Source organism: Pipistrellus kuhlii, unplaced genomic scaffold, assembly GCF_014108245.1.
Source record: "Pipistrellus kuhlii isolate mPipKuh1 unplaced genomic scaffold, mPipKuh1.p scaffold_m20_p_1, whole genome shotgun sequence".
Taxonomy (NCBI): domain Eukaryota; kingdom Metazoa; phylum Chordata; class Mammalia; order Chiroptera; family Vespertilionidae; genus Pipistrellus; species Pipistrellus kuhlii.
This window is the reverse complement of record NW_023425404.1, coordinates 141,826,949-141,853,374: the sequence shown is the minus strand read 5'-3', so window position 1 is coordinate 141,853,374 and position 26,426 is coordinate 141,826,949. Positions and strand designations below refer to the sequence as shown.

General features: G+C 37.1%; 1 protein-coding gene across 1 annotated transcript in view; it reads left to right on the top strand.

The window, feature by feature from the left end:
* The window catches only part of GRID2 (glutamate ionotropic receptor delta type subunit 2), a 1,260,684-nt gene that overhangs the window by 899,563 nt on the left and 334,695 nt on the right, over positions 1–26,426 (top strand). Inside the window, exon 9 of the mRNA XM_036411398.2 lies at positions 14,079–14,180. Coding sequence (XP_036267291.1) covers positions 14,079–14,180 — 102 coding nt within the window. The remainder of the gene's footprint in view (positions 1–14,078; positions 14,181–26,426) is intronic.

Genomic DNA, 26,426 nt, shown 5'->3' with positions numbered 1-26,426 from the left:
AAAAAGAGAGCAGGAAAGGAAGAAATTACACTGATTTAGATGAAAGTGCCATGTCAGCATGAACATCAGATAAACTACAAGCAATGGTTGATTGTACTGCTTATCATGAGAGTTATTTGGAAAATTTGAATGAGAAATGGTCTTTTGTCCATCACAGGAATGAGTCTTGGTAAATATCTGGTCATATAAAACAATTGTAGAGTCACAAAGGATTTTATGAGATTAGCAGATTTATCCTTCACCCTCAGATAAATCCTGATGCTACAAAGTCCTGTGTGCACTAAGATTTAACTTATTATTTGGGAAAAATAAGACCCATTTGTTTATTCAACTAATGTTTACTGTATGTAAACTGTAAGTGCTTGTTTTACATCAGTAAATAAAACGGGCAAAGATCTTGCCTTTGTGGAACTTGCCATTTAGTGATTCTAATAGTTTCCCCTTTATCATTATTAATAATCTGTATTGAACTTATATAGTTTTTAATTGGTTTGCCTATTTTATAGGAAGCTATTCACAAATTAGACCCAATCACTAATAAGCTGTTTAGAATTTATTTACATTAAAAAACCATTTCATTTTCAGATGAAAATACTAAGATTAAAAAAGGTGGATTCTTACTTGGAAAAACAACAACAACAACAACAATGAAAACTCTTAGGTATTCAAACAACCAGCCCAAGATTCTTTACTATTTGCCCACTCTTTCAAAAACATCTTCCTCTCCTACATTGACTTCATTATAGAATATATTCACAAGATCTAGCAATGTCCATGTATATTAATTAGAAATCTTTGGTTAAACATAACAGAAACTTAATTTGAATAGTTGAGGGGAGAAAGAGGGTGTGTGTGTGTTTGTTTATTTGTTTGTTTAAATCTTTATTGTTGAGATTATTACAAATGGCCCTCTTCCCCCTGCCCCCCATAGTCCCTCTCCACCTGAGTCCCACCCCATCCCAGGACTTTGCCACCCTATTTTCTGTGTCCATAGGTAATGTGTGTGTGTATATACATATATATATATATATATATATATATATATATATATATGATCTTTGTTTAATTTCTTACCACTCCCTGACCCCTCTTCCCCCTGAGAATCATCAGTCTATTCCATTTCAATGCCTCTGATTCTGTTTTATTCACCAGTTTATTCTGTTCATTAGATTTCTTATTCATTTATTTTTATTTTTAAATTCAATCGTTGATAGATATGTTTTTGTTGCCATTTTGTTATTCATATTTTTATCTTTTTTTTCCTTCTTCTTCTTCCTCTTCTTAAAGAATACTCTTCAGCATTTCAAATGATACTGGTTTGATGATGATGAACTTCTTTAGCTTGTTCTTGTCTATGAAGCTCTTTATCTGACATTCAATTCTAAATGATAGCTTTGCTGGATAGAGTAATCTTGGTTATAGGCCCTTGCTATTCATTACTTTGAATATTTCTTGCCACTCCCTTCTGGCCTGCATAGTTTCTGTTGAGATATCAGTTGACAATTATATGGGCACTCACTTGTAGGTAACAAACTGCTTAACACTTGCTGCTTTTAAGATTTTCTCTTGTCTTTTGCCCTAGCCATTTTAATTATGATGTGTCTTGGTGTGGTTCTTTTTGGTTTGTTGTTGTTGTTGTTGTTGTTCTGTGCTGCCTGTACTTGTAAAAATATTTCTTTCACCAGGTAGGGGAAGTTTTCTTTCATTATTTCTTTAAATGGGTTTTTAATATCTTGCTCTCTCTCCTCTTCTAGCACCCCATAATGCGGATGTTGGTATGCTTGAAGTTGTCCCAGAGGCTCCTTACACTATTTTCATATTTTTGGATTTGTTTTTCTTTTTGCTCTTCTGGTTGGATGTTTTTTGTTTCCTCATATTTCAAATTGTTGATTTGATTCTCAGGATACTCTACTCTACTATTGAATCCCTGAATATTGTTCTTTATTTCAGTCAGTGTATGCTTAATTTCTGACTGGTCCTTTTCCATGTGTTTAGCATTCTCACTAAGATCCATGACAGTCTTATTAAGTCCCTTGGAGGTTTCTTAAAGATTCTTGAGTAACCTTATAATTGTGATTTTAAACTCTATATCCAGTAGTTTGCTTTCTTTCATTTTTTTTCATTTGTAACATGTTTCTTTTTCTCTGCATTTGGCTATTTCCCTGTGTTTGTTTCTATATATTGGGTAGTTGCTAAGTCTCCTTGAGTTGATTGATTTGCCTTGTATAGTAGGTGTCCTTTAGGGCCAGAAGGTCAGCCTCCCCAATCACCTGAGGTGGATACTCTAGGTGCACCGCTTTGTGGGTTGTGAGCATAGTCTTATAGTTGAGACTTGATTGCTGTTGGTGTCACTGGGAGGAATTAACCTCCAGGCCAATTGGCTGTGAGGACCAGCTGCAAATACAGTGGAAGCACTGCAACTAGGAAACACCCATCTGGAGAAGTAATTGCTTCAGTGGGGCTTTGGTGCTCAGAGTTTTCCCCTTGAGTGTGTTGATAATGGATGTGTAGAGTTGTTATCTGACATTGACCACTAGGCCTCACACTGGCTCTTGGGCTCTAGGGAGGTATAAAGTCAGCCACTGCCTGGGGCTACCCAGCAGGAACTACAGAGAGAACTAAGATTCCTCTTCTTTGTGTTACATTTGGCAGTGTCCAGATGAGGACCAGCTGTAAAGCAAGGCAGGCTGCTGCTGGTGCCATGTCTTGGGCCTTTTATTGATAGGTTTGGGGCTCCCTGACACAGATGCAGCTTATTTGACAGATTTTAGCCTGAGCAAGGACAGGCCATTCATATGCAAAAGCCATTGCACACAGTTTGGATGGGGTTGTAAATTGGGAGGGGCAGGGTCTCAGAGAATCACCAGGGTGGAGCAAATAGAAATGGCTGCCAGTCAGCCCTGCGATTGAAGAGGTCCCAGCATAAGAACAATGAATCCTGCAAGCACTTCCCCCAAGAAAAAGTCTCCCCAAGTTCCTGCCGAATGCCAGACAATCCTGTTAACTTCTCAGGTGGGTCTCCAGCAGACTGTGCCACTAAGCCTCAATCTGCTCTAGTTTTTACAACTCAGTAGTTTTGGGGACCTCTTTTCCCAGCTCTGAAACCCTGGGCTGGGGTCTGATATAAGACTGGGACCCTCCACTCTTTTTGGTGGCCTCCACAGAGACGATCTCTCTCCCAATTAAAAAATCGGCACATGTGGGTGCTGGACCAGCCCATTCTGTGTCTCCGCACCTCCTACCTGCCCCAGTGTGCTTTCTTCTTTACCTCTCTAGGTGTAGGACTTCCATTCAGCCAGCTTTCCGCAGTTCTGAATGATGGTTTTTCTGTAATTTTGATGTGGTTGTGAGAGGTGGCTAGTCCAGGCCTTTGCCTACGCTGCTATCTTGGTCTGTCAAGGGAGTTTTTTTGTTTGTTTTTTTTTAATAAGAAAAGTTCAACCTCTAAAGTGCCCCAAAACACAAATAGAGCTAAACTAGAGAAACAAGAACTCAAAGCCAATTAGGGCGCTATCTCTATGCCTCTTCCTCTTGTCTCCTCTGAAAAAGTATGCCATTAATTGAGGTCAAAATGACCTACTGGTTTCTGGGCTAAACTGCCTCATTTCAAATCCTGGCTATTTCACTTGCCAACTGAATGACCTAGAACAGGTCGGTTAAGCTCTTTAATCCTCTATTTCCTCATCTATTAAAATCACCATAATTATAGTAACTCTCTGATAGAATTATAGCAAAAAAGTGTCAGTGATAGCCAGAGCTTGGCACAATGCCTGCCTCCTCGGAAGTCTTCAATAAAGGTGAACCACCATTATAAAGTGAGAGATGTCAAGAGTTGAGCCGGGGAGGACTGAGCTGCCAGGTGTGGAAGTAGTTGATTAAGACCAGTCAAAATGAAAAGAACAATGAAGCTGTTATTCACTTACTGCCAGAGGAGAAGCAAGCCTAGAGAAAAAGTCCAGGCTCTCCCCCTGCTCCGTTCCCCCCGCCCCTCCTCCCCACATGCAGAATGGCACCAGGCAAGGGTCCGTTATATGAGGACAGATGAGGAGAATTGTCTCACTGCTGAAAGGAGCCCTCATCTAAAGGTTTTCTCCATTTTATGGACCAGGAGTCAGGGTGGGGAGGGAGAAGAGAAGGGATAGGAATGGGAAATTACTGAGGATTAAAATAAAGAATAGTGTCCTCAAGGTTACTCCCTCTTCTAAACTCTTGGGGGAGGCTTCAGCCCAAAGCCCCAGTAGCTCTGAATGGAGGCTCCTGGGCTCCGCATGCAGATATCTCATAAAAGCATGGTCAGCCAAAGGGGCCTGACTGCAACTTGTTTCACAGGCTTGTCAGGTAAAGCCTTTGTAATCGACTATGTCAGGCCTAAAAAAAACAAAAACAAAAACAAAAAAAACACTCATTGGTTTCAGACCAGGAGCTGGACTCCTCAAAGAGGATTCTGGCCTCACCAGCATGGCTCAGTGGTTGAGCATCAATCTATGAACCAGGAGGTCACAGTTCAATTCCCAGTCTGGGCACATGCCCAGGTTGCAGGACTCAATCCTCAGTGGGAGGTGTGTAGGAGGCAGGCAATCAATCATTCTCTCTCATCATGGATGCTTCCGCCTCTCCCTCTCCCTTCCTCTCTGAAATCAATAAAAAAAATACATATTAAAAAGAAAGAAAATGAGAATTCTTGAGAGGGTTTTCTCCTAGATGAGTAATGTTCCATCCATAAAAATTGCTATTTTAAGGGTATTTTTGACTCTCTTTCTAGTGAAGTAGTATAGGTGTGCACATCTTAAAATGAGGCCTAGAATATAAGAAGCACCTAGCGTAAGTTGTTTATTACTCTTATGTTCAGTATTGCTATTGTTGTTATATAATTGCTCAAATTAAAGCTCTAATATGACAACTTATTCTCTACAGAGTTAGGTAACATCATTCCTTATACTTGAAGACTATTATAAAGCATTTCTTGATCTTTATTACATAAACCTGTGAGAAAAGGTCACAGGAAGATTATTATTACACCCCTTCTGCACCCAGGAAGAATGAGAGTTGCTAATCCACATTCCAAATTAGGAAAAAGTTAAAAAGCTCAGCTATTAGCTGGCAGAACAGTGTCTTGGCTATATATATATATATATATATATATATATATATATATATATATATATATACACTCTTTAAGGCATTGTTTAAAAAATAATCAGCAATCACTGCAAGATATATTCAATGTCTTCTTTAAACATCACTTACATTTGTTTAGTATTCAATACAAACTGGAGCCCCACTTTGTGCCAGGAATTTTGTATTTATTAAAGGGGAAGAAAAAACAGTATTTTTCCTGATCCCCTAAGAAAATTACAGATAATTGGTGCAATAAACATTAATCATATAAAATATAAGTTAAAATACTTAACTGAATTGTTAGTATAAAAGGGGAAAATGTAATGCCTTATTGGAGTGACATGTGTAAGCCTAGGGGTAGGGGAAGGTGGTCAGGGAAGTTTACCCTAAGTTATGGATGTTCATATTGAAATCTAAAGGATGAGTAAAATACATAAATCATTGAATAATGGTGATGTCTAAGTTTCTTCTAATCAAGGAAACTGTGTTTCTAAAACTATTGGTCTTTTAAATTTGGTTATACTTTGGAATCATCTTGGATGGAGTTAAATGAATTCAAAATATTTTCTTAAGGAGGTGAAATTGGTAGATTTCAATTCATTAAATGTGAGAGGTGGTAAGCCTAACTTCCTGGTTTCTGAGTAATGGAACTAGATGGATGGTAAGGAGTAGTTTATGAGCTTCGTCTTTTAGATATTTGAGATATCTTTGAGATATCTAAGCAGAGATGTTGAAGAGATAGTAGAATATAAGAAAATTTTTTGTCTTGAGATTTTTAGATTGTGAACAAAGACCTAAAGTGTAATAGACATGCTTTATATTAAATACTGTATTTTTATATTAGCCTTGTAAATTTCATAAAAATAATTATTACATTTGTACAAAACACTGTAATAGGTATGAGACACACAAAGATGATTAAGATGGTGTCCCTGACCTTAAGTGATTAATTATTTAATGGAAAATATAGGAGAAAAGATGGAGAATTATAATGTGATTTTAAAATAGAGATTGCCTTTAAAGCATTTCAAGGTAGAACCAAATGAAAGGAAGAAAATCCAACAACTTTGATCAGGTTGTTATCCTTAAATGTTCATACATTACTAAAAAATATAATATTCTAATGAGAAAAAATACAAAAGCTAGTAGAAGTTTAGTCTGGTGAATCACCCTGAAGAGTCCCAAAAATTGTCAGGATTATAATATGATAGTAGCCTCAGATTGGTGATATTTTGTTTTCCTTTAGCTAGAACTAGAGAGTCAAAAAATAGGAGAGTAAAGAGGATAGTAGGGATTTTAATTCATTCATTTGTTGATTAGAAATCTATCAGGAACTACTATGTACCAATATACTAATGCTATGAGAAGGGGTAGGAGTACAAAAGTAGACAAGGTAGCCATCATTCAGGCTTCACAGAATTTATAGTTTCATATAAGATGTAAGACTAGAGGCCTGGTGCACGGATTCATGCACCAATGGGGTTCCTAGGCATGGCCTGTGGGGATGGACTGAAACTGGCAGTTCAACCCTGCTTGCCACTCCCACTCATCCCCGCCCTGCTGTGCCTGCTGCAGGCTTGTGCCCCATCAGTGCCAATCTGGAGAGGCTCACACTGCCTAAGTGGCGCTCACCAGCAATGAGCACTGTGTCTGGCACCTGTCAGTCCGCTGAGCGACGCTCTCACTGTGGGAATGCACTGAACACCAGGGGGCAGCTCCTGTGTTGAGCATCTGCCCCCTGGTGGTCAGTGTGCATCATGGTGACCAGTCCTTTGGTCACTTAGGTTCTTATACATATAGATTTTTTTAAAAAATAGCTTGTTTATTTAAGAAAGTGTCCCTAGTTAGAGTTTTCAAAGGAAGTCAGTAAAATCGATCTCTACAGTCTGTAAGGTTAAGTAATCCTCCCAGAAGATGGCAATCCCTGGGTGTTAGGGAATTTTAGAGCAGTGCTTCTCAATCTTGCCTACAGATTGAAATCATCTGGAAAGACTTAACAAGCACTGAAGCCTTGGAACACTCCTGAAGAGTCTAATTTAATTGTCCTGGGATTGGGCTGAGGCTTTCTTTTTTGTTTTGTTTTTTTGTTTTTGTTTTTGGTGGTTTTTTGTTTTTGTGTGTGTGTGTATGTGTATGTGGTTTTTCTTTTAAGCTCTCAGGTGATTCTAATATAAAGCCAAAGTTGAGACCCATAGCTTTGAGCATACTCCATCACTGAAACTAGTGGCTCCCAGGTGGTAAGGCTGAGTAAGGAGCAAAATACTGATTGTGTAGGAATAATAATGATCACCTCTTTAGTTTTTATGTACCAAGAACATGTCTAAACATATATTAAGCCAGTTAACACTCCCACCAGCCCTGTGAGGAAGTCACTTTTTGTATTCCCACTTGAGAGGTGAGGAAACTGAGGCCCAACATCACATGCCTGCCCAGCAGCATCAGACTAAGTAGTCTGGTTTTGTAGTTCCTGATCTTAAACACTACAATATATTACCTCTAAATATAGGGTAACTAGAGGCCCAGTGCACAGGATTCGTGCACTAGTGGGGGCATGGCCTGTGGGGATCAGCCTGCTGTGAGAGCACTGCTCATTCCAATCAGCCAAGCTGCTGTGGACCCGCCCTCTGAATGGCTGCTCTCTGGTCCAGCATCTTCCATGGAGCAGGAGCACTCACCCCTCCAGGGACCTGGTCAGGGCCAGGCCCAGGGACAACAGCACTGAGAGGGTGGTAGGGTAGGCCTCAGTCCCGTGGCAGCCACAAACCCACCTCCCAACCTCTGGGGTCAGCCCTGAAAGCCCAACAGCAGCACTGCATGGCCTGCCGGCATCTGAAGGAGGTGGCAAGGAGCGAGGAGGAGGAATATGGGGTGAAGAGGTGATGACCGCAGCCTGGGTTCCTGCTCGTCAGCCTGCAGTTCACAGCTGGAGCAGCAGCTCATCCCAGTCATTCCAGCAGCACTCCCCCTGTGGTAGTGCACTGACCACAAGGTGGCAGCTCCTGCATTGAGCATCTGCCTCCTGGTGGTCAGTGTGCATCATAGCGACTAGTCATTGTGGTCATTCTGCCATTTGGTTGCTGGGCTTTTATTATACAGGATAGTAATTTTGCACCAAGAATAATTATAAAAGAAGAGAAAACATAAGAATAAAAAATATCATTAAATCAGTTAAATACCAGTTGATAACTGAAAGTGGCTACTATGACCGCATAAGAATTTTGAGTAGTTTCCATATATAGGAAGCAACACCTTTGCGCTTCTCTTGTTTATATTCTTTATTTGTGGAAATCACTTAAGTGCATCTTGTATATTATTACATCAACAGAAGGGTTGTTTGTTTTTAGCAGTAGTACAGGAAAATATAAATGGTTGAAGCAGGAGATTTTTTTTCCCCTGACTTTCAAAGACATTTTATCCTGAAGAAAACTCTAGTGCTAATGCTATTGCACATAATCTAAAGAACAGCCACTACTTCATGGTAATGACCAAACTGTAGGAATAATCACCCCTTAGGGAGCAAGTCTGACAAAGTGAATTGATTTTGCAGGTGGAAATTCCATACAGAAAATTATTATTAGAGGGTTTCCTGGCACCCTACAGTCTTATACATATCCAAGAGGACACCATTCCAATTTAACTCTATAAATTGTGTTTTGGAGTCAACCCGCCATATGTATTTTTTTATACTTAAAATCCATTACAGAAGCAATATCTACCAAATAACAGCTGTGTATTTCTAAATAGTTGGCTCTGAGCTCCATTGCCTATGCCTTTGTTGTTCCTCCTTTTCCTTTGAAGGCGGAGAAAGCAAATAAAGGAAATGTAGTTGCTGGGAGCACACAGCCCTCAAGCAGTGGATACTTGTGTCCTGAGGCTGGAGATTTGGTGCTATGGCTAGGCTTCGTTTGTTCCATATGAAGCCACTCTATTATATGAATCCAAGCTAATAAATGTAGGGAATTCCATTTGGTGTCCAATTAAGAGCTCTCTTGTCTCCTGTTATTAAAGCCAACAAGCTATTGAGCGTAAAATTAAAGTGGAACAGTTCAGCTCTTTTTTGACATTGTAACACTGGCTGAAAAATAGGGATGTAAGTCAAACATCATCCTTTAAAGCCCCTGGACAAATGGAAAGTGAAAACATTGGAGGGGAAAAAAGAGTAAACATCTAAAATGTGAGCATTTACTAATGACATAACATGTAATGTTAAGAGCATACTACTATTCTCTTGCAAATACATCAACCAGTTTGTTGAACACAAGATATTACATTGATTTTAACAGAAAGCTACAAGATTATTATTGCTCAAGCTCCAATGAAGGGGATAATTAAAGCATTAAGCATTTTTAAGCTCTGAAGATGACTTTAAGCAATAACCAGAACATACTATAGGAAATCAATATACTTTAATTGAATGGAAATTTAATTTTTTTAAAGTCGTTGTATCCCTTCTAAATTTTCTCTGGATTGTCAGACCCTGGAAGACAGTGAATCTACTTTTGCCATCAGCAGTATGACTTTCTGGAAATATCCTGTGCTGCAGGTGCCAGTCTATTATTATTTCCTTAGAAAGAACTCAACTGAATAATAATATTGGGAGACTTTGTGTGCATTTTCTTTATTAGTCTTTGGCTTCTTTGTTTAAAACAGTAAAAGACAGAAAGAAAAACAAAAACACAACCAGACAAAAATAACCTTCTTCACATAGCCAGGGAAGCCAAGTTAATGAAATTTCAAACAGTGGAACCAGGAAAGTTGTTAGATAAGCCTCACACTTGAACCTAAGTGAAATTCTAGTTTTTATCAAACGCCAAGCCTGTCAATCTTGCTATGCTGCAAGGAATACGACCCATTGTAGATACAAACTCTATTTGGATCTATGTGAACTCATTTTTATTGCCTATCATTGGAGGAAGAGTTATTACAATCAGAACAGCTTGAAGTGAACCTCTGGGAGGTAAATGGATATGAACAGAAATTAAAGAATCTTAAAACTTGAGAAATCTTTCAAAAAGGTGTGGATAATTAATGTTTCCTCATGTGTCACTGATGTTTACTTCATCTTTGGCCATTGGTATACATTTTGAGAAACACTGTCAGGCCTTCGAGTAAATAAAGAATGTGCCATGTTTATATTTACGAATTTGATCACACAAAGTAGAGATTTCCAGAAATATTTTTCAGAATATCTTGTCCACTTCATTTTCTACTACTCTCCTTATTTTATTAAATGCCTCTTCATAAAATATATCCCAGTAGAAAGAGCAGACAGAACCTCTTGATACCTAGCTGCCCCTTCTGTGAAATAGTAATGATACCTTTCTCATAGGGTGGTTCTGAGAAGTAAATTAGTATCAGCAAAGCTCTAGGCACTGTGTATATGTCACAATAAATTTTATAAAAATAATGATGATAATGATTTTGCTTTTTAAATTGTATTACCAAAGTTTGAATTCATTAGCTATTATATTGAGCCAGCCATTTAACAGTTCTGAGTTTGTTTTCTTGACAATAAAATAAGAATAATACCTTCTTTGCCTACCTTAAATAGATCATGTTGACAAAAATAATTTTTAAATTATTACGATATACAACAGCACCACAATTAAAACCACTGAGTCTGAACTTTAAGAAGCACTAGTTTAAATCCATTTTTCTCTCTTAGCAGATATGTGACATTAGTTGAGTACTTAGTTTCAATGCTTATAATATAACTAGATGCCCCTTGCAAGAAGATTCCTGCAATAGGGCTTCCTGCTGGGTCACTGCCCTGCCTGTTTCCCTTCCTTCTCCCCCAACCTGCTTGCTTGCTTCTCCGCAGCACTGGGCTTCTTTCTACACCTCTTCAGTCTTCACTCTGGCCTGGACATGCAAATCAACCACCATCTTGGTTGGATTAATTTGCATACTCGCCCTGATTGGCTGGTGGGCGGAGCTTGTGGCACAGCGAAAGTGAGGTCAATTTACATGTTTTTCTTATTAGGTAGGATAATGATAACGGTACCTTCTCATAAACTTTTTTGAGGCTTAAATTAAGTCTTGTATGAAGAGTTTAGCACCATGGCTGGCATATAGAAAGTATTGAATATTACAAAAACTGTAAAAATAATTGTTCTATATAGAAAATAAGTATTTACTTCCTTTTTGTTTTACCCATTGTTGATATCTGATGAGTAGATATATTTTATTTCTAGTTTTCCAGAGAATTTGTATCTTAAACTTTCTATTCCTCAAAATTTAGTCTCTGAAAATCCTAGTTTTTGCTGTCCACAGCTAACATTCTGCTAACATTAAGTATTAGAGTTATCATTAGCAATTGCTCAACCAGAAAGAGTCGTGAAAATGTTGGATCATTTGGAACACTTTTCTAGGATTAAACAGAGAAAACAGTTCTCCAAAGGTCCAAAGAGATGGGTGTGGTTGGTCAAGACATGACCGCTGGAAGAATCAATGGGAATAAAATAAAAAAGAGAGGGAAGAAACATCACCTATGGTACAAATAATGTTTAAAGTCATTGGTTAGACCTGAAGACAAGATATATCCACCTACTTTACCTACTTCAATCATGTTTTTATTATTGTTGGTTCAAACCCCCCAATTCTAGAGTATTTTAGAATTTTTAAACCATTGGCTATATTTAGTTATGTTGAAGGGAGGATAGAATTAATAAGCTTAAAATTATACATTTTAAGATGTTTGTCCAGAGCATTGCTAAAACTGCTCAGCAAGTTTTATTTATTCCAGTGGTAAATATTCTGATAGTACACCAGAATACTGTGGTCAAGTTTGGCTCTAATATGTGTCATTTATTTGGGCAAACTGACAATAAATTTACAGAACTTTAAAGAAAAAAAACCTCAAAGGGATAAAAAAAATGGATTTCTCTGTTTACTTTGGCAACTTACTAGTAGACATATTTATCTCTGAACAAGATGATGTAGTAAAAACTATTCATTCAGCTTAGAAATAAGTACTATAATGATCAAGTGGATAGCACATTAAAAATTTAGCTCCTCTCAAAATTGTAGATCACATTTTTTATGAATACTATTTGGTCTAGGAAAATAAAATCTTAAAAATGTAATTAGAAAAAGTTCATACAAGGAATATAATTGAGGATAGAATTTGGTTGACCTCAGGAGAGAACAAAAGCTCAAAAGAAATTTTGTAAGTTTTTAACATTGGCAAGATGACTACAATATCTCTGATAATTAGATTTTCAACACATTTGGATTTGCTAATTGTATCTGTTATAATTAGACATTTTGTGTAACAAAGAATGATATAGCATTGTATGAGTTTAATGTGCTTTTACAGTTGAAATCAACAAATCAGCAGCATTTTCCAAATTATTTTAATAAGAAAAATGCTTACTTTTTTTTATATTGTGAGATCCCCTTCTCTTAAGATATACAGGTTTGGTAAAAGTAGGTTTATAGTTGTGAATATGTAAAACACAGAGTTTATTCTTGCATTATTATTTATAATATTAACTAGAAGTCTGGTGCACAGATTCATGCACCAGTGGGGTCCCTCAGCCTGGCCTGCACCGTTTTGCAATCTTGAACTCCTTGGGGATGTCGGATAGCTGGTTTAAGCCCAATCCCTGCAGGCCTGATTCAGACAGGAGGGAGCCCAATCCTGTGCATTGAATGTCTGTCCCCTCGTGGTCAGTGCACATCATAACCTGCCAACTCATTGTTTGGCAGCTTAGGCTTTTATATAGATATATGATTGTATTATTTCTCACACAAACAACTGTAAATCCAATTTTGCCCCACCCTGTATTATATATACACTTTAGTTTTCTTAATTAAACTCTTTTTAATTAGCTCAAAGAGAAACTAGATTTTTAATAGAAAGCACCTAAAGCATTTATTTGTGAGGAATAGTTGCCAGTGTATTGCTGACTTTGAAAACCACAAACAAAATGCAATACAAGGAAATAAATCACAGTCTTTACAAGGAAGCAGCACAAATCACTACATGCCCCTATAAACCATTCAGTTAATCCAAACAGTCTCTGCATATGACTAAAGGTTGGTCACATTTTTAAAGCATCCAAATGTGAAAGCTCATGGAGCTGGCATCAGGATTAATGGCATGACATTTCTTCCCAAGATATACATTACAAAGTTCTCTTTGCAGCTTTGCTTCTTGAGCAGTTATCTGCTCATTCATGTCACCACATCTCTCTTTTCTTCTTATTTCTGAATTGAGAGTCATCCATTTTTATCCTGTTGTGATTTATAGGTAGTAATTTTAAAGCTGGTAGTCCTCAGATTTTGATATTATAAGAGATAAAAACTACATGAAGATGTAAAATTAAACTAGTATTTTGAAGAGTAAAGAGCAGTGAATCATGACAAGACTAAGGGAAAGGCTGCTGCCAAAATTGCCCAAGTAAATTGATAGCACTGACAAAAAAGGCAAATTACATTGTTTTATGCACTGTGAGTATTTGAAATCGACAAAACAATATACATGACTTTTCCTCAAATAAAAGCAGTAATAATTTTAGCCACATTAAAAAATATTCTTGTTTTCCCCCCAATAAAAGCAGTGTAAGATGTAATTGAAACCACTGAAATTACTTTTTTTAAAAATCTAATGTGCTATAATTGATCTATTAGAACTGACATGCTAGAATTGTATGCACTATTATTTTTCCAATTAGTATATTGCTAAGATTGTTCTTGGTGTGTTTATAACTTCTCATGAAGCCAGATATCTTCAACAAGCCTCCTGTAGCATGTCTGGTCTGGTCATATGCCATGTGATGATATTTAAACACAGGAAATTTTTGATTGCTCATTTGCTAGTAAAAAAGAAAACCTGCAAAGGACCCTTCCTGTATCAGTTATTCTAAGATCTATTACCAAGTTCTCTGGAGAGTCTATACATAGGAGATGTGATTGTTCTTCAGGCAGAAAAGTGACCAAGCTATTTGATCTTTCAGCTTGGGTGCTGGAATCCTGTCACAGGGCTGAATGGGTCACTGACTGACAAGAAACTGGAGAATAACATGCGCGGAGTGGTCCTCCGTGTGGTGACCGTGCTGGTAAGTCTGACCTGCACCTTGTGGTTTTGGTTTCTAGAGGTTAATTAATTCTTCGTTTCTTTGTGATTTATTAACTGATGTCAGAATCTTAAAAGAGCTGCAGCAAATACTGGCTCTGCTCTTTCTAAAATATTTCAATGGTTATGTTTTCTAGCCTTCAATTTATGTGGATCAGAATTGGATTTTTGCAGGCTCTTCTTTTAATTGCACTATTTTTTGTCAGCAACGTTCATAAACATGCTAGGCTTGAATTCCCTCCTTCTACAGTTTCTTACACATGATAAAGAGACAGTGTCCCTCAGGCATTCTCTCACTGAAACCTTATAGTAGGCAGAAATGTAGGTAATTGTGCTGAAGGTTGATTTGATCAAAGTTGTGCATTCAGTAATACTTAAACTTTAGCAATAGACTAAGTCAACACTTTTCCAGTAAGGACCTACTTCAAAGGAAAGGCCTTCCAATGGTTTAATAAGTATGTATTGATTATCAACTGTATTCAAGCTCAGTGCTAATTACTGGGTAAACTAATGAATGAAATAAATATTATTTTGTCTTTTAACTCTTATCCAGTGATTCTGTGAATATTAAATGGGTTATACTTATGAAACCTGTACTGTAATTCCATTTAACTGTTAGAAAAACCAATAAATAATAAATAATATTAATTTATGAATTATTTTCTCCCAGAATAACCATAAAATAAGGTAGTAACAGAATTATTCTTCAACAGTAAAATTCTCAAATAGGCACTTGTGTAAATGCCGTAAAGCATGAAGGCATGTGCTCTCCCTGGTTATTTCAATGAGGTTGGCCTTGTGCTACTTTAGGGTACAATTTGAAACCTAACAGTCCATAGTTCTTAACTTTTTTTCCTTCAGGAAACCCTCCTTGTTTTTTAATGATATGTGGAAAAGTATTCCTTATAGACTAAAACAATTGCAGAATTAATAAACAGGAGAAGCAAACTGTCTTTTTTATATGTTGATGCTAATTGGATATTTATCGGAGTTTTTAACAGCATTGGCTGCCCTTTGTACATTGGTTAGTACAAATTTCATGGTATAAAATAAATTCTGTGATATTCTTTATAAAAGAATATAAATGTGTAGTTTACCACCTCCCTTATTGAAGGCTATAACTTATTATTGGTTGTTGTTTTAATATGATTTTCACTTTTTGGCAAATAATTAAACTATGAACAAACAAGATCAAAATTTAAATGTGAAAGTGCTGCTATATGTACCCGAGGGTATAGATATGCATTTGCATTGATGTGTTAATATTGGGGAAAAAACACACAGAAATTCAAAGTGCAGTAAACTATTAACATCGCTTCTCTAGTGATAATAAGCAAATCCAAGTGACAACTGAAATAAAAGACAATATATATGCTTTACTTTTGTCTTTGGGATTCATATTTTTAGGCAAGTTAACCTTGTTTAGTTATTAAGCAAATGTTTAGTATTTACCGTATAATAGACTTGGTAATCAATAATACTATGGTAGTATCCATCCTATAAGTATACTAGAGGCCAGGTGCATGAAAATTTGTGCACTTGTGGGTGGGAACCCCTCAATCAGGCATGCCCACTCTCACAGTGTTGCAGCCCTCAGGGGATGTCCTGAGGAGCAGCCCTAAGCCACAGTCTGGCCTCCCTCTGCAGGAGGCAACCAGGCAGATCAGGGAATGGGCCACCCACATCATCCCTCTGCTGCTGCCACTGTTGGCCACCATGGCTGCTGGCCCTTCTCAGCCCTCGCAGCCACTGCAGCTTTGTCTGGAAGATGTCCGGTCTATTTGGTCTAATTAACATATTATCCTTTTATTAGTATAGATTCATATCTCAAGGTAGGTATATAATCTGCTTGGGGAGAGACACATATAACAATAAAGGTAAGTTGTATTAAATGTTTACTACGTGATACATATTCTACTAATTCGTTTGTACGTAAAAACTTATTCAGTTCTCAAAGTATTTCGAATAAATAGTTAGTATTCTGATCTCAAGAATGTGGTAGAGGAAAATGAGACTTGCAGAGGTTGAAAAAAAAATGTGGAAAATTACAGGGAGAGCAAGTAGCAAAGAGTTGGGATTCAAATCCAGGAAGTCTGACTTCTGATCTCATAACCTCCTCTTAACATCATATTGTAATCTCTGTACTCCTATTGTGATAAGTGTGAGAATTGACATATTTATAGGATTTTACTTGACTTCTGAGTTGGAAATACTTAACTCTGAATAAGATGAAAGTGGGTTATATTGGGAAAGCCAATTATTTTAAATTCCTTTCCAGGCTGAACAAAACCATTGCTTTTTTACACAAGAAATGGTATTGCTTCATACAGTGTTAATGCCTCTACTCTATGCCCCAGACTCACCTTTATGATTCATAATGCTCTCTGTTTCCTGCAAGCTCAGCCATGCACAGATCCAGAATACAGTTTGTAGATGAAATTATAGAAACAATCTGTTTCCTCCAAGTCCTCTGTGAAGCAATATAGATTTATCAATTAGGTGCCCAACTGAGTAAAAGGTTGTTACACTTATTACAGTCCCACAGCATACAGCCACTGTACTTAGTAATTTTTCAGGCTACCTGGTTCTTCCTGTAATTCCTACTTGAATGGAAACTAGCCATGACCTTCTTAATTATTCCTATAAGCACCTTTCAGGTCTAGCTCTTAGTTACATGGTCTTGTAAGCTTCTTCCACCCAACACTAAGGATCACTCAACCCACCCAGCAACTCCAAAGTGCCCACTAAATTTGGAAACTCCGATCTGTTCTATATTTGGCTTGATTTGGCCACTCAAACAGTGCCCCCATGGATTTCAATGCTTGAAAAGGGAGAAATAGATGGGAAGGACCACATGTAGCCTTTATTTAGTTCTGGCTGCAGTCAAGTCCCAATTCTAAACACACACACACACACACACACACACACACACACACACAATCAATTTTCTTTAAGATTTACAACTCCTAATGATATCACTGTTAATGATATTTCATTGACTTGAAGAAAATAATATAATATTTATCTTAAACTAAATAATCCAGCACTTACTGTTTATGATCCCAGGAGCAAATAGATGGTACACTCAAAGGGTTGATTGACAATAGTTGAGTAAAGGAATTATTAACAGAGAACGTAAATACGGTAAAAAAAAAAAAAAAAATCAGCAAGGGATGTTGAAGTGCCAGGGCCCAGATACACAGCAAGCCTTGACAAACCTGGTGTCTGATGGGGCATCCGGAGGGAGCAATAGTAACATACCTGGCAGTTGCTAGACCATAGGAAGTTGCTAGACCATAGGAAATAGACACAACATTGTAGCTGGGACCTTTGGTACAGAAAGAGGGTAGAGAAAGATAATGCCAAAACCACAATCAGGGAAAATGGGGGAGGGATTATTCCAATGTCACTCCTCCTTGTCTTTTCATCTCCTTTCATTGTCTCTAGCTACAAATCCAACTGTAAATCCAAGGGCAAGAGGGTCCAAGTAATGAAGTCCATGAAGGTCAGCCTCCCAGGTCACAGAGTAGGAGAGTAAAGGACACACTCGGTCTGGAGGGAAAAACAGAGAAACCAAAACCAGCATCTAGTATTCGACCTGACCTGTTAAGAATTTTACAAGTGCTAACTAATTTAATCCTTACACAAAATAAATAAGAGGGAGACAAATTACATGAGAAGGGTGAAAATGCGTACAAAAGAATAAACTAACTTTCCATGTCCATATAACTAACAAGAGCCAGAGATAAATTGCAAGTGCAGAGATCCTAGTTCTAGAGACTATGTCCCTATAGCTACTGGGATATTCTGCCTTTGAAATCAGAATGAATTTGTATTAGGCTTACATTAAATATGATATAACTATTGAGACTGCAAATGTTATTGGATTGGTAATTTAGGAAGATTTTTCTAAATGGCATCTGTCACATAAGAATAACTTTGTAATCAACCATCACCAAAGCCACAGAAATGTCTTAGAAATGGAGGACAAGCAAGAAAAAGAATAAAATCAGACCCTACAAATGTGGTCCCACTGTTAAATTACTTGTTTCCATATTTGGCCTACTGATCTCTACTTGTTTATTGACAAGTGGATTAAATATATTACTACAAGGGAATTTTTAAGGTTATTTTTTTTCCTTTTAACTTTCTAAGTGGACATGTATGGATAGTCATAAAGGATGAATTATGTCACTTAATTGTTTTTCATGGCAATTCACAAGGCATTAATGGAAACATCACTGAATTATAAACATCTTCCTAATAATTGAATACTTACAAAATGGAAAGAAGTTGGCAAAAAAAGAGAAAACAGAGGCAGGCTTGAGAAGCTATACTTTAAGAAGTAAAAGATATCTGAAAAACATAAGCTGGCATTTAGAGAGCTCAGTAATTAGTAATCCCTGTTTGTTTCATTGGGTTTTGCTTCAAACAGATACATGGCATTTCTAATAAAGCATGAATTCACTCACAAATTCACATAAGAAATATTTATTGTATCTCCTTGTAGGTTCTTGGGGTACATACAAAATAGACAAAGATCTGATTTTTGGGAGTCCATTCCAGCAGGATATCTTTTAGAGTTTTCAGAATATTTTTGAAAACATATAAAGTCATTTTGTACATTAAATATACAGCACAGTATCCCTTTGCTTAAAAGTATCATAAAAGTAATTAATTTTATATAAATATATATATACCATGTTATTGGAAATTTACGGCAAAACTGTGGGGGTAATTGTTCTATATTTTATAAATTCAAAGCATACAGTTTTTCATATTTTAACATTCCTACAATCAGGATGCACCTTTCAGTTGATGTCTCCTGGCTATTATAATTGGCAGTATTTTGTTTGTTTGTTTTTTATTAGTGGTAGGTAAAATCATTGTGCATTTTATAATTGAAAACATTTTAGATTAAATAATGTATGGATGGTGTTTTCACAAAATTAATTAAGTTAATGGATATTCCTGGAAAGTTAAATTCAATAAAACTGGGCAAGAATCCATCATAAAAAGACAGACTACTTAAAAGAATATATCCAAAAGAAAAGAGATAACAGTAGGAAATGAAAGCATTTTTTTTAAAAGGAGAGTAATAGCAATGAAAAGATTACTTTCTAAACTGAAATTGTCACTAGGGTCATAGAAAGATAAAAGTAAAAAGTATACAAAAGCAGCTTACTTTAAACTAATTCAACATAAAGCGCAAACTATGTGTTGAGAGAAAGGTAAGTGTCCTCAAGCAACTCACCACAGGAAAGGTGTAGCAGGAAGATGCCTACTGAGTTACTTTAAAAGTAATTTCCTTTTTCTAAAACATTTCTCGCTTATTAGTCTTCTTGGAATTTTTTTTAGCAGATCTTATTTCCTTGTGACAATATACATGTTATGTAAGATCATAGAAAGGTAGAACAATGTTCTATAGTACACGCTAAACTATTAGCCTGGATTCATAAACTATTTATTGAGCATATATTATAAGATAAGCACTGTGCTAAATCTCAAAGAGGCAAAGATAAATAAGATATAATTCCTGCTTTCAAGGCATTCCACATAAACCATTTCACAGAACTATTTCAAGTCTCTATCTGAAAATAGAACCTGTGTGTGAAGGCAAGAGAATTAAATATATTTTGGAAAGGCTGGGAAAGAAAGATAAAGTTGAAAGAGAGAGAGATAGAGAGAGAGAGAAAGAGAGAGAGAGAGAGAGAGAACACAGATACTAGTCTTTTTGTGATCTTCATAGGTTTACAGGACAGTTCAATTTTAATTTCTTATAATTTAATTAATTTTTTCTCTGTAACTCTCCTTTTTATATAATAACTAGAGGCCCCGTGAATGGATTCGTGCACTGGTGGGGTCCCTCAGCGTGGTCTGCGGAGATTGGCCGAAACCAGCAGTCCAACACCCCCGAGGGATGTAGTACTGTGCCAAGCAGTAGGCCACTGGGGAGGAGCCTGAGCCCAGGCCGGGTGCCATGCCGCCCCTGTCATCCCCACCCCACTGCACCTGCCGCCACCACTCAGTAGGCTTATTACTGTTCAGCTGCGGGTGCCACTGCAGCTGTGCTCATCAGCCATAAACCTGGTGTCTAGCGCCCATCAATCAACTGAGCTGCACTCCCCCTGTGGGAGCACACTGACCACCAGGGGGCAGTTCCTGTGTTGAGCTGGGTCAACCAGTCGAATGGTCAACCAGTGGCTTAGGCGCTCTCTCTCTCTCTCTCTCTCTCTCTCTCTCTCTCTCTCTCTCTCTCTCTCTCTCTCTATATATATATATATATATATATATATATATATATATATATATATATATATAGTGTTACTGTTAGACTCCCCATCTAAACTATAAGTACTGATAAAATACAAAGTTGGTTCTCACTTATAATGTCTGGTACATAGAAGTAGGTCAGTAAATTTTTTTTTAAATGAAGGGGAGGTGGGGGGAGAGAGAAAGAGAAGGGGGAAAAAAGTGGGGTGGCGAAGGAGGAAAGAAATAATTCTGTATGTGATTACAAAAATAAGAACTAGATGCAAGACTATGCCTACCTAAGTGCTCTTAGGATTTTTCATTCTTTGATTTCCATCTATTAAGTTCAAATTTCCAAGAGAGATGCCAAAGGATCATTCAATTATTAAGTCTTTTGACATAGTTGATATTAGAAAATAACTTCACCGTTCACAATTGTTGCTGGAAAGAGACCTGGCCCTGAGAGGATTTGCCTAGGACCAGCTGGTAGTATCATGCAAGAAAGATCTCACAAAATGAGTCCAGGTGACTGAGAGTATGTTTATTAGAGCTGGAGATAGCGAAACAAGGAAGGGCTTAAGATATAAGAAGCAACAGGAGAGAACCTAGGCAGAGTTGCTTTGGCTCATCGGGAAGTTAGAGAAAAGTGAGTGTTGGTGACAGGTTCAGGGGATTAGCTCAGGGTGAGCTGCTTGATGCCCGCTGCTCGCTTGATTGCAAGTCTGGTGGGAACCTTTGGACTTTAGAAGATGTGTGCCTGTGGGGAAGAGAAGAGGTGGGAGGAAAAGGCTCTGGCATGCTCCTAGGAAGGAGAGAGGTTTCTGGGCCTTTTGCTTGGAGGGATTTTAAAGTCTGGGAGTTTAGGGGAGGATCTCAATACTCATCAGTTTTTCCAAGTGTGCCCTTTTAGGGTCATGGTCTCAATTAATTGGTCAGCACTAGAGCAGTGGGTCACTATTCAATGCAGCTGGTCATGATGTCACCCACCTGGTTTTGCTGCTTCTCTGGGCCTGGAGCTGAAATATAACTGAGGCCTTGATGTTATTTCCAGGGAGGTGACCTTCTGTGTCTGCTGTAAATTGCTGGGCCAGTTTGTTCAGCTGCCTGTCTCGGTTTTCTCATCCTACATCCTGCCTCACAATGTGTTCAAATAGCTATGTGCTTTCCAGGCAAAGTAGAAAGCTTTTAATTCAAACTATCAAGAATCATTATTACTAAATAAGACCACACTTGATGAGAACTTACAAGTACTACAGAAATATTTTAATATTCTCTGGGTCTTAGAAGTAGTCGTCGTTGTTTGCCCCTTGTTCCACAATATTTTCATTTCCATGTGGGCTGATATTTCATAATTCATGTCCCCACATTCCGTGGAAAGCATAGAATTAGACAAAATCAGGAAAATGAATAAATGGGGGAAAGAGTAAATTAGAGTACAATTGTGTATATCATGATCTTCAAACAAATAGCAATTTAAATAGAAAAGAACCTACCTCTTCTCTTGGATTACTTTTTAAAACCTAACCTGCTTATGTTAAATACAGGCAAAAGTAAATTCAATTTTTTTCACATTAGGAAACATGTAGGCAACAGGTTCTCACTTTTTACAATACAGGCAGTTCCTGGGGTTACGTCGGACTCTATGTATGTCATTTCCTGGTTTCGTTGCCATCTTCCACTTATTTATAAAAAAAAAAGTTCCATAATTTCAACATATGTACATATGTGCTTTAGGTTTTTTTATTGTTTATTTACCACAAGTAAAGGTCAGAAATTGTTACCTTTGTTTTGTTTTTTTTTAATTTTTATTTATTTATTTATTTATTTTACTGTCTCACTTCATTACTGCTGTGGGTGTGCTCCATGTGAGTGACGTAGGTGCTTATGTAAGTGGGTTCTAACTTACAGCGAAAATCGTACTACATCACCATAGGAACGGATCTACCACGTAACCCAAGGACCTACTGTACACAAACAAGTATGACAGATATAGTAACTATGTAAAAGATAAAGAACTTACACTGTACATCAGTGTAAGTTCAAGCAACATACTTAGTTTATTCTGGATATACCATTTAACAAAAATGGAAATAATATGGAATTAACTTTCTTACTGGAACTGCTTCAGTCTACTTTGTTACCTTTTCTTCACCTAGTCTCCTCACTTTAACACAGTCATACTAAAAAAAGCATTTGACATATATTGCAAAGAGTACTATACATACTATCAATATATATCAGTTCAAGTTTCAGTTTTTCTACTTAAAAGATCATTGAGCTTATAGAAACCAAGGAGCTATTCTGAACCTCAGTTTTTCTGTGTATACAAGAGAAATAATAAACCTGGCCACACAGGGTTGTGATGAGATTAAGTTAAGTGAAAGCAGTTAGTAAAGTACAGAGTGCTTCTAAATATAAGATGTTATTATATCTGCAGCGGGGAAAAAGTGATGTGTAAATTAACTAAAGAAAAAAAAAAGCATGAGTGATTATGCAAGCATAATTAATCATAGTCATCAATCTTTAGATTTTTTAGGGAAATTATTTTTAAAAGCCTAAGACAGACAAGCAAACCTAAACTGCAGAATCATGACTTTTAGGCCTAGTCACTGTTAAAATAATTTGAAATCCAGCTAATAAAAACCACAACAACTTTCCTGCTCGTGAAGCTTATGCTTCTAAAGGAAAAATGAACAGCAATGCCTAGTACCAAACAAAATAGAGCAAAACAAAAGAAAAATCTCCAAATTATAAACGGCCTAGATAAGTTAATCTAAATGTGTGTCAATTATATTGTCTCACAGAAACTGTGTTTGGTTTTAGGTTAGTTTTAAAAAGACTTTATACACAACTAAGAAAATACTGATAATAATAGTCTTAAAATTGCATTGTCATTGGGCTAAGTTTTTCGCTAAAGGACATTGTCCAAGTTTTTGCTGCTTGGAGACCTTCAGCATTTTGAACCCTCACAGAAGGTGAAGCTTTCCTGAGGTCTCAGGCTTTGAGTGTCTGCCCCCTAGAGGCTGGGAGAGTAAGATTGATAAGAGGCACTACTGGCAGGCACTTACAGCAAGGAGAGAAGAGGGTTGATGGCAAGCTCCTGTAGCAGCTCCAGTAGCAGTGTCTGAAGAGGGCCCCTTTGCAAAAGTCAATAAATAGTAAAGTTTGGTTCAGGGATCTAGGTAAAAGACAACTGTGGCTTAGAAAATTTTCCAGTGGATGTCATATAAAATAAACCGAAAATTGTAAAAGTGTGGTGACTGTCATGTGACAACTAGCAAATTTGAAGTATACATTATAGCATTTTGGTTAAGAACACCATCCCTGGAGGCATTCCACTTCTTAGGTAGCAGGGTGAGAAGTTCCTTGCACATTTCAAAAAAATCCAATAAATCACAATTATTTGAAGTCTCTGGAAATTTTCCTAAGGGTCCACAGAAAATGAGATAATACTTATTCAAGAAGATCTACTAAAACCAGAGTCTTTAGCATCTGATCTGATCTTACCCCTTTTCCTTCCATCTCACCACCTGCCCTGCGCAGTTTAATGGGAACTCTACTCCAAGAAGGTTTGGTGAAGAAAGTAGGGCTCTCTCTGCTAAGTTACCAATCAAGTTTTATCTAACCTGGAGGGAAAGGCTGTTAGCATGTCTCAGACCCTCAGCTCTAATTTGAAGAAGCTAAATTTCTTCTGGATGTGGCCAAGAATTTGGGAGATCTCCTTTTCTCACCTATCTCAATCTATAGGACACAGAACTTACTTCAGATGTGGCAAGTGTTGACTATTAGAGGCCTCAATTGCCATCACTCCAACTTGCTCTAAGAGCAGAGGTCCAAGCCAACAAAGGTAAGTGGAGAAGACCAAGTGCTACTACCTAACTCATTACCCAGAGTAACAGCAGGAAGAGTTTTCCCAGAGGAGAGACAGTTGAAAAGAAGAGTGAACTTAAGCATTCTCCAAGTATTTGAAACAGAGACTGGGGAAGTTCAGGTTTAAGGCTCTTCTTAATTAATAACAACATGCTAAATCATTAGCCAGATATTTAACTAACACCTCTCCACCTCAAACTACTTCAAAAAATATAAGAGGAAAGAACAGTTCCAAGTTCTTTTTATGAGGCCAGCATTATCCTAACTCCAAAACCAGATAAAGACATTACAAGGAAGAGAATTACAGCCAATATCCCTGATGAACATAGATGCTAAAATCCTCAACAAAATATTAGCAAATTAGATCTAGCAATATATTAAAAAGATGATAGACCATGACCAAGTGAGATTTATTCCAGGGATACAAGGTTAGTACGATATTTGCAAATCAATAAACGTGATACATCGCATAAACAAACTGAAAGATAAAAATCACATGATCATATCAATAGACACAGAAAAAGAATTTGACAAAATGCAACACCCATTTTTGATAAACATTATCAGCAAAGTGGTAATAAAGGGAGCATGCCTCAACATAATAAAAGCCACAAATGAAAAACCTACAGCAAACATCATACGTACTTGAAACTAAGACCATTTTCCCTAAAAACAGGAACAACATAGGGATGTCTGCTTTCACCAATCCTTTCTTGTTGTGATTGTTGTTGTTGTGATTGTTGTTGTTAATCCACATCTGAAGTTATTTTTCCATTCATTTTTAGAGACTAGAAGAGAGAGGGAAAGACAGAAACATCCATGTGAGAGAAACACATTGATTAGTAGCCTCCTTCACCAGCCCTGACCAGGGCCTGGGCCTGACAAGAGCCTGCAACTGAGGAACGAATGTGTCCTTGACAGGAATTGAACCCAGGACACTTTGGTCTATAGGACAATGCTCTATCCACTAAGCCAGACTGGCTAGGGCTGCTTTCACCACTCTTATTCAACATAGTACTGGAAGTCCTAGCCACAGTAATCAGAAAAGAAGGAATAAAAAGCATCCTAATTAGAAAGGAGAAAGTAAAACTACCATTATTCACAGATGACATGATATTGTATATAGAAAACCCTAGACTCCATAAGAAAAAACTACTAGATTTAGTAAAGGAATTTGGCAATGTAGCAGGATACAAAATTAACACCCAGAAATTGATGTCACTTTTATACACAAATAAGAAATTCTCAGAAAGAGAAACTAAACAAACAATCCCATTTACTATAGCAACAAAAAAATTAAGATACTTAGGAATAAACTTAACCAAGGATGTAAAAGACTCATACTTGAAAAGCTACATGATATGGAGAAAAGAGATAGAGATATAAACAAGTGGAAGAATATACAATGTTCATGGATTGATAGACTCAACACCATTAAAATGCCATACTACCCAAAGCAATGTATAGATTCAATGCAATCTCTATTGAAATACCAATGGCATATTTCATACATCTGGAACAACTATTCCAACAATTTATATGGAACTAAAAAGACCCCAAATATCCATAGCAATCTTGAGAAAGAATTAAATAGTTAGAGGATCACAATATCAGATATCAAATTATACTACAAAGCCACTGTAATCAAAACAGCCTGGTACTGGCACAGAACAGGCATTTAATGAAACAGAACAGAAGCCCCATAAATCAACTGAACCATTATGGTCAATTAATATCTGACAAATGGAATCAAGACAGTCTCTTCAATAAATGGTGTTGGAAAAATTGGACAGATAAGTACAAAAAAATGAAACTAGACACTAACTTATACCATACACAAGAATCAACTCAAAATGGATAACAAACTTAAGTGTAACTTGGGAAACCATAAAAATCCTAGAAGAAGCCATAAGCAGCAAAATCTCAGACATCTTTCATAGCAATATGCTTACAGATACATCTGCTAGGGCAGTGGTCAATAAACTGTGGCTCTGTTGACTAATGAGTTTGCCGACCACTAACCTAGACTCTCAATTCCAATAATTACAGGCTATTGTTGTTCCTTGTGATTAAGCCCCTATCCCATTACTCGGCAAACTAATTAGTC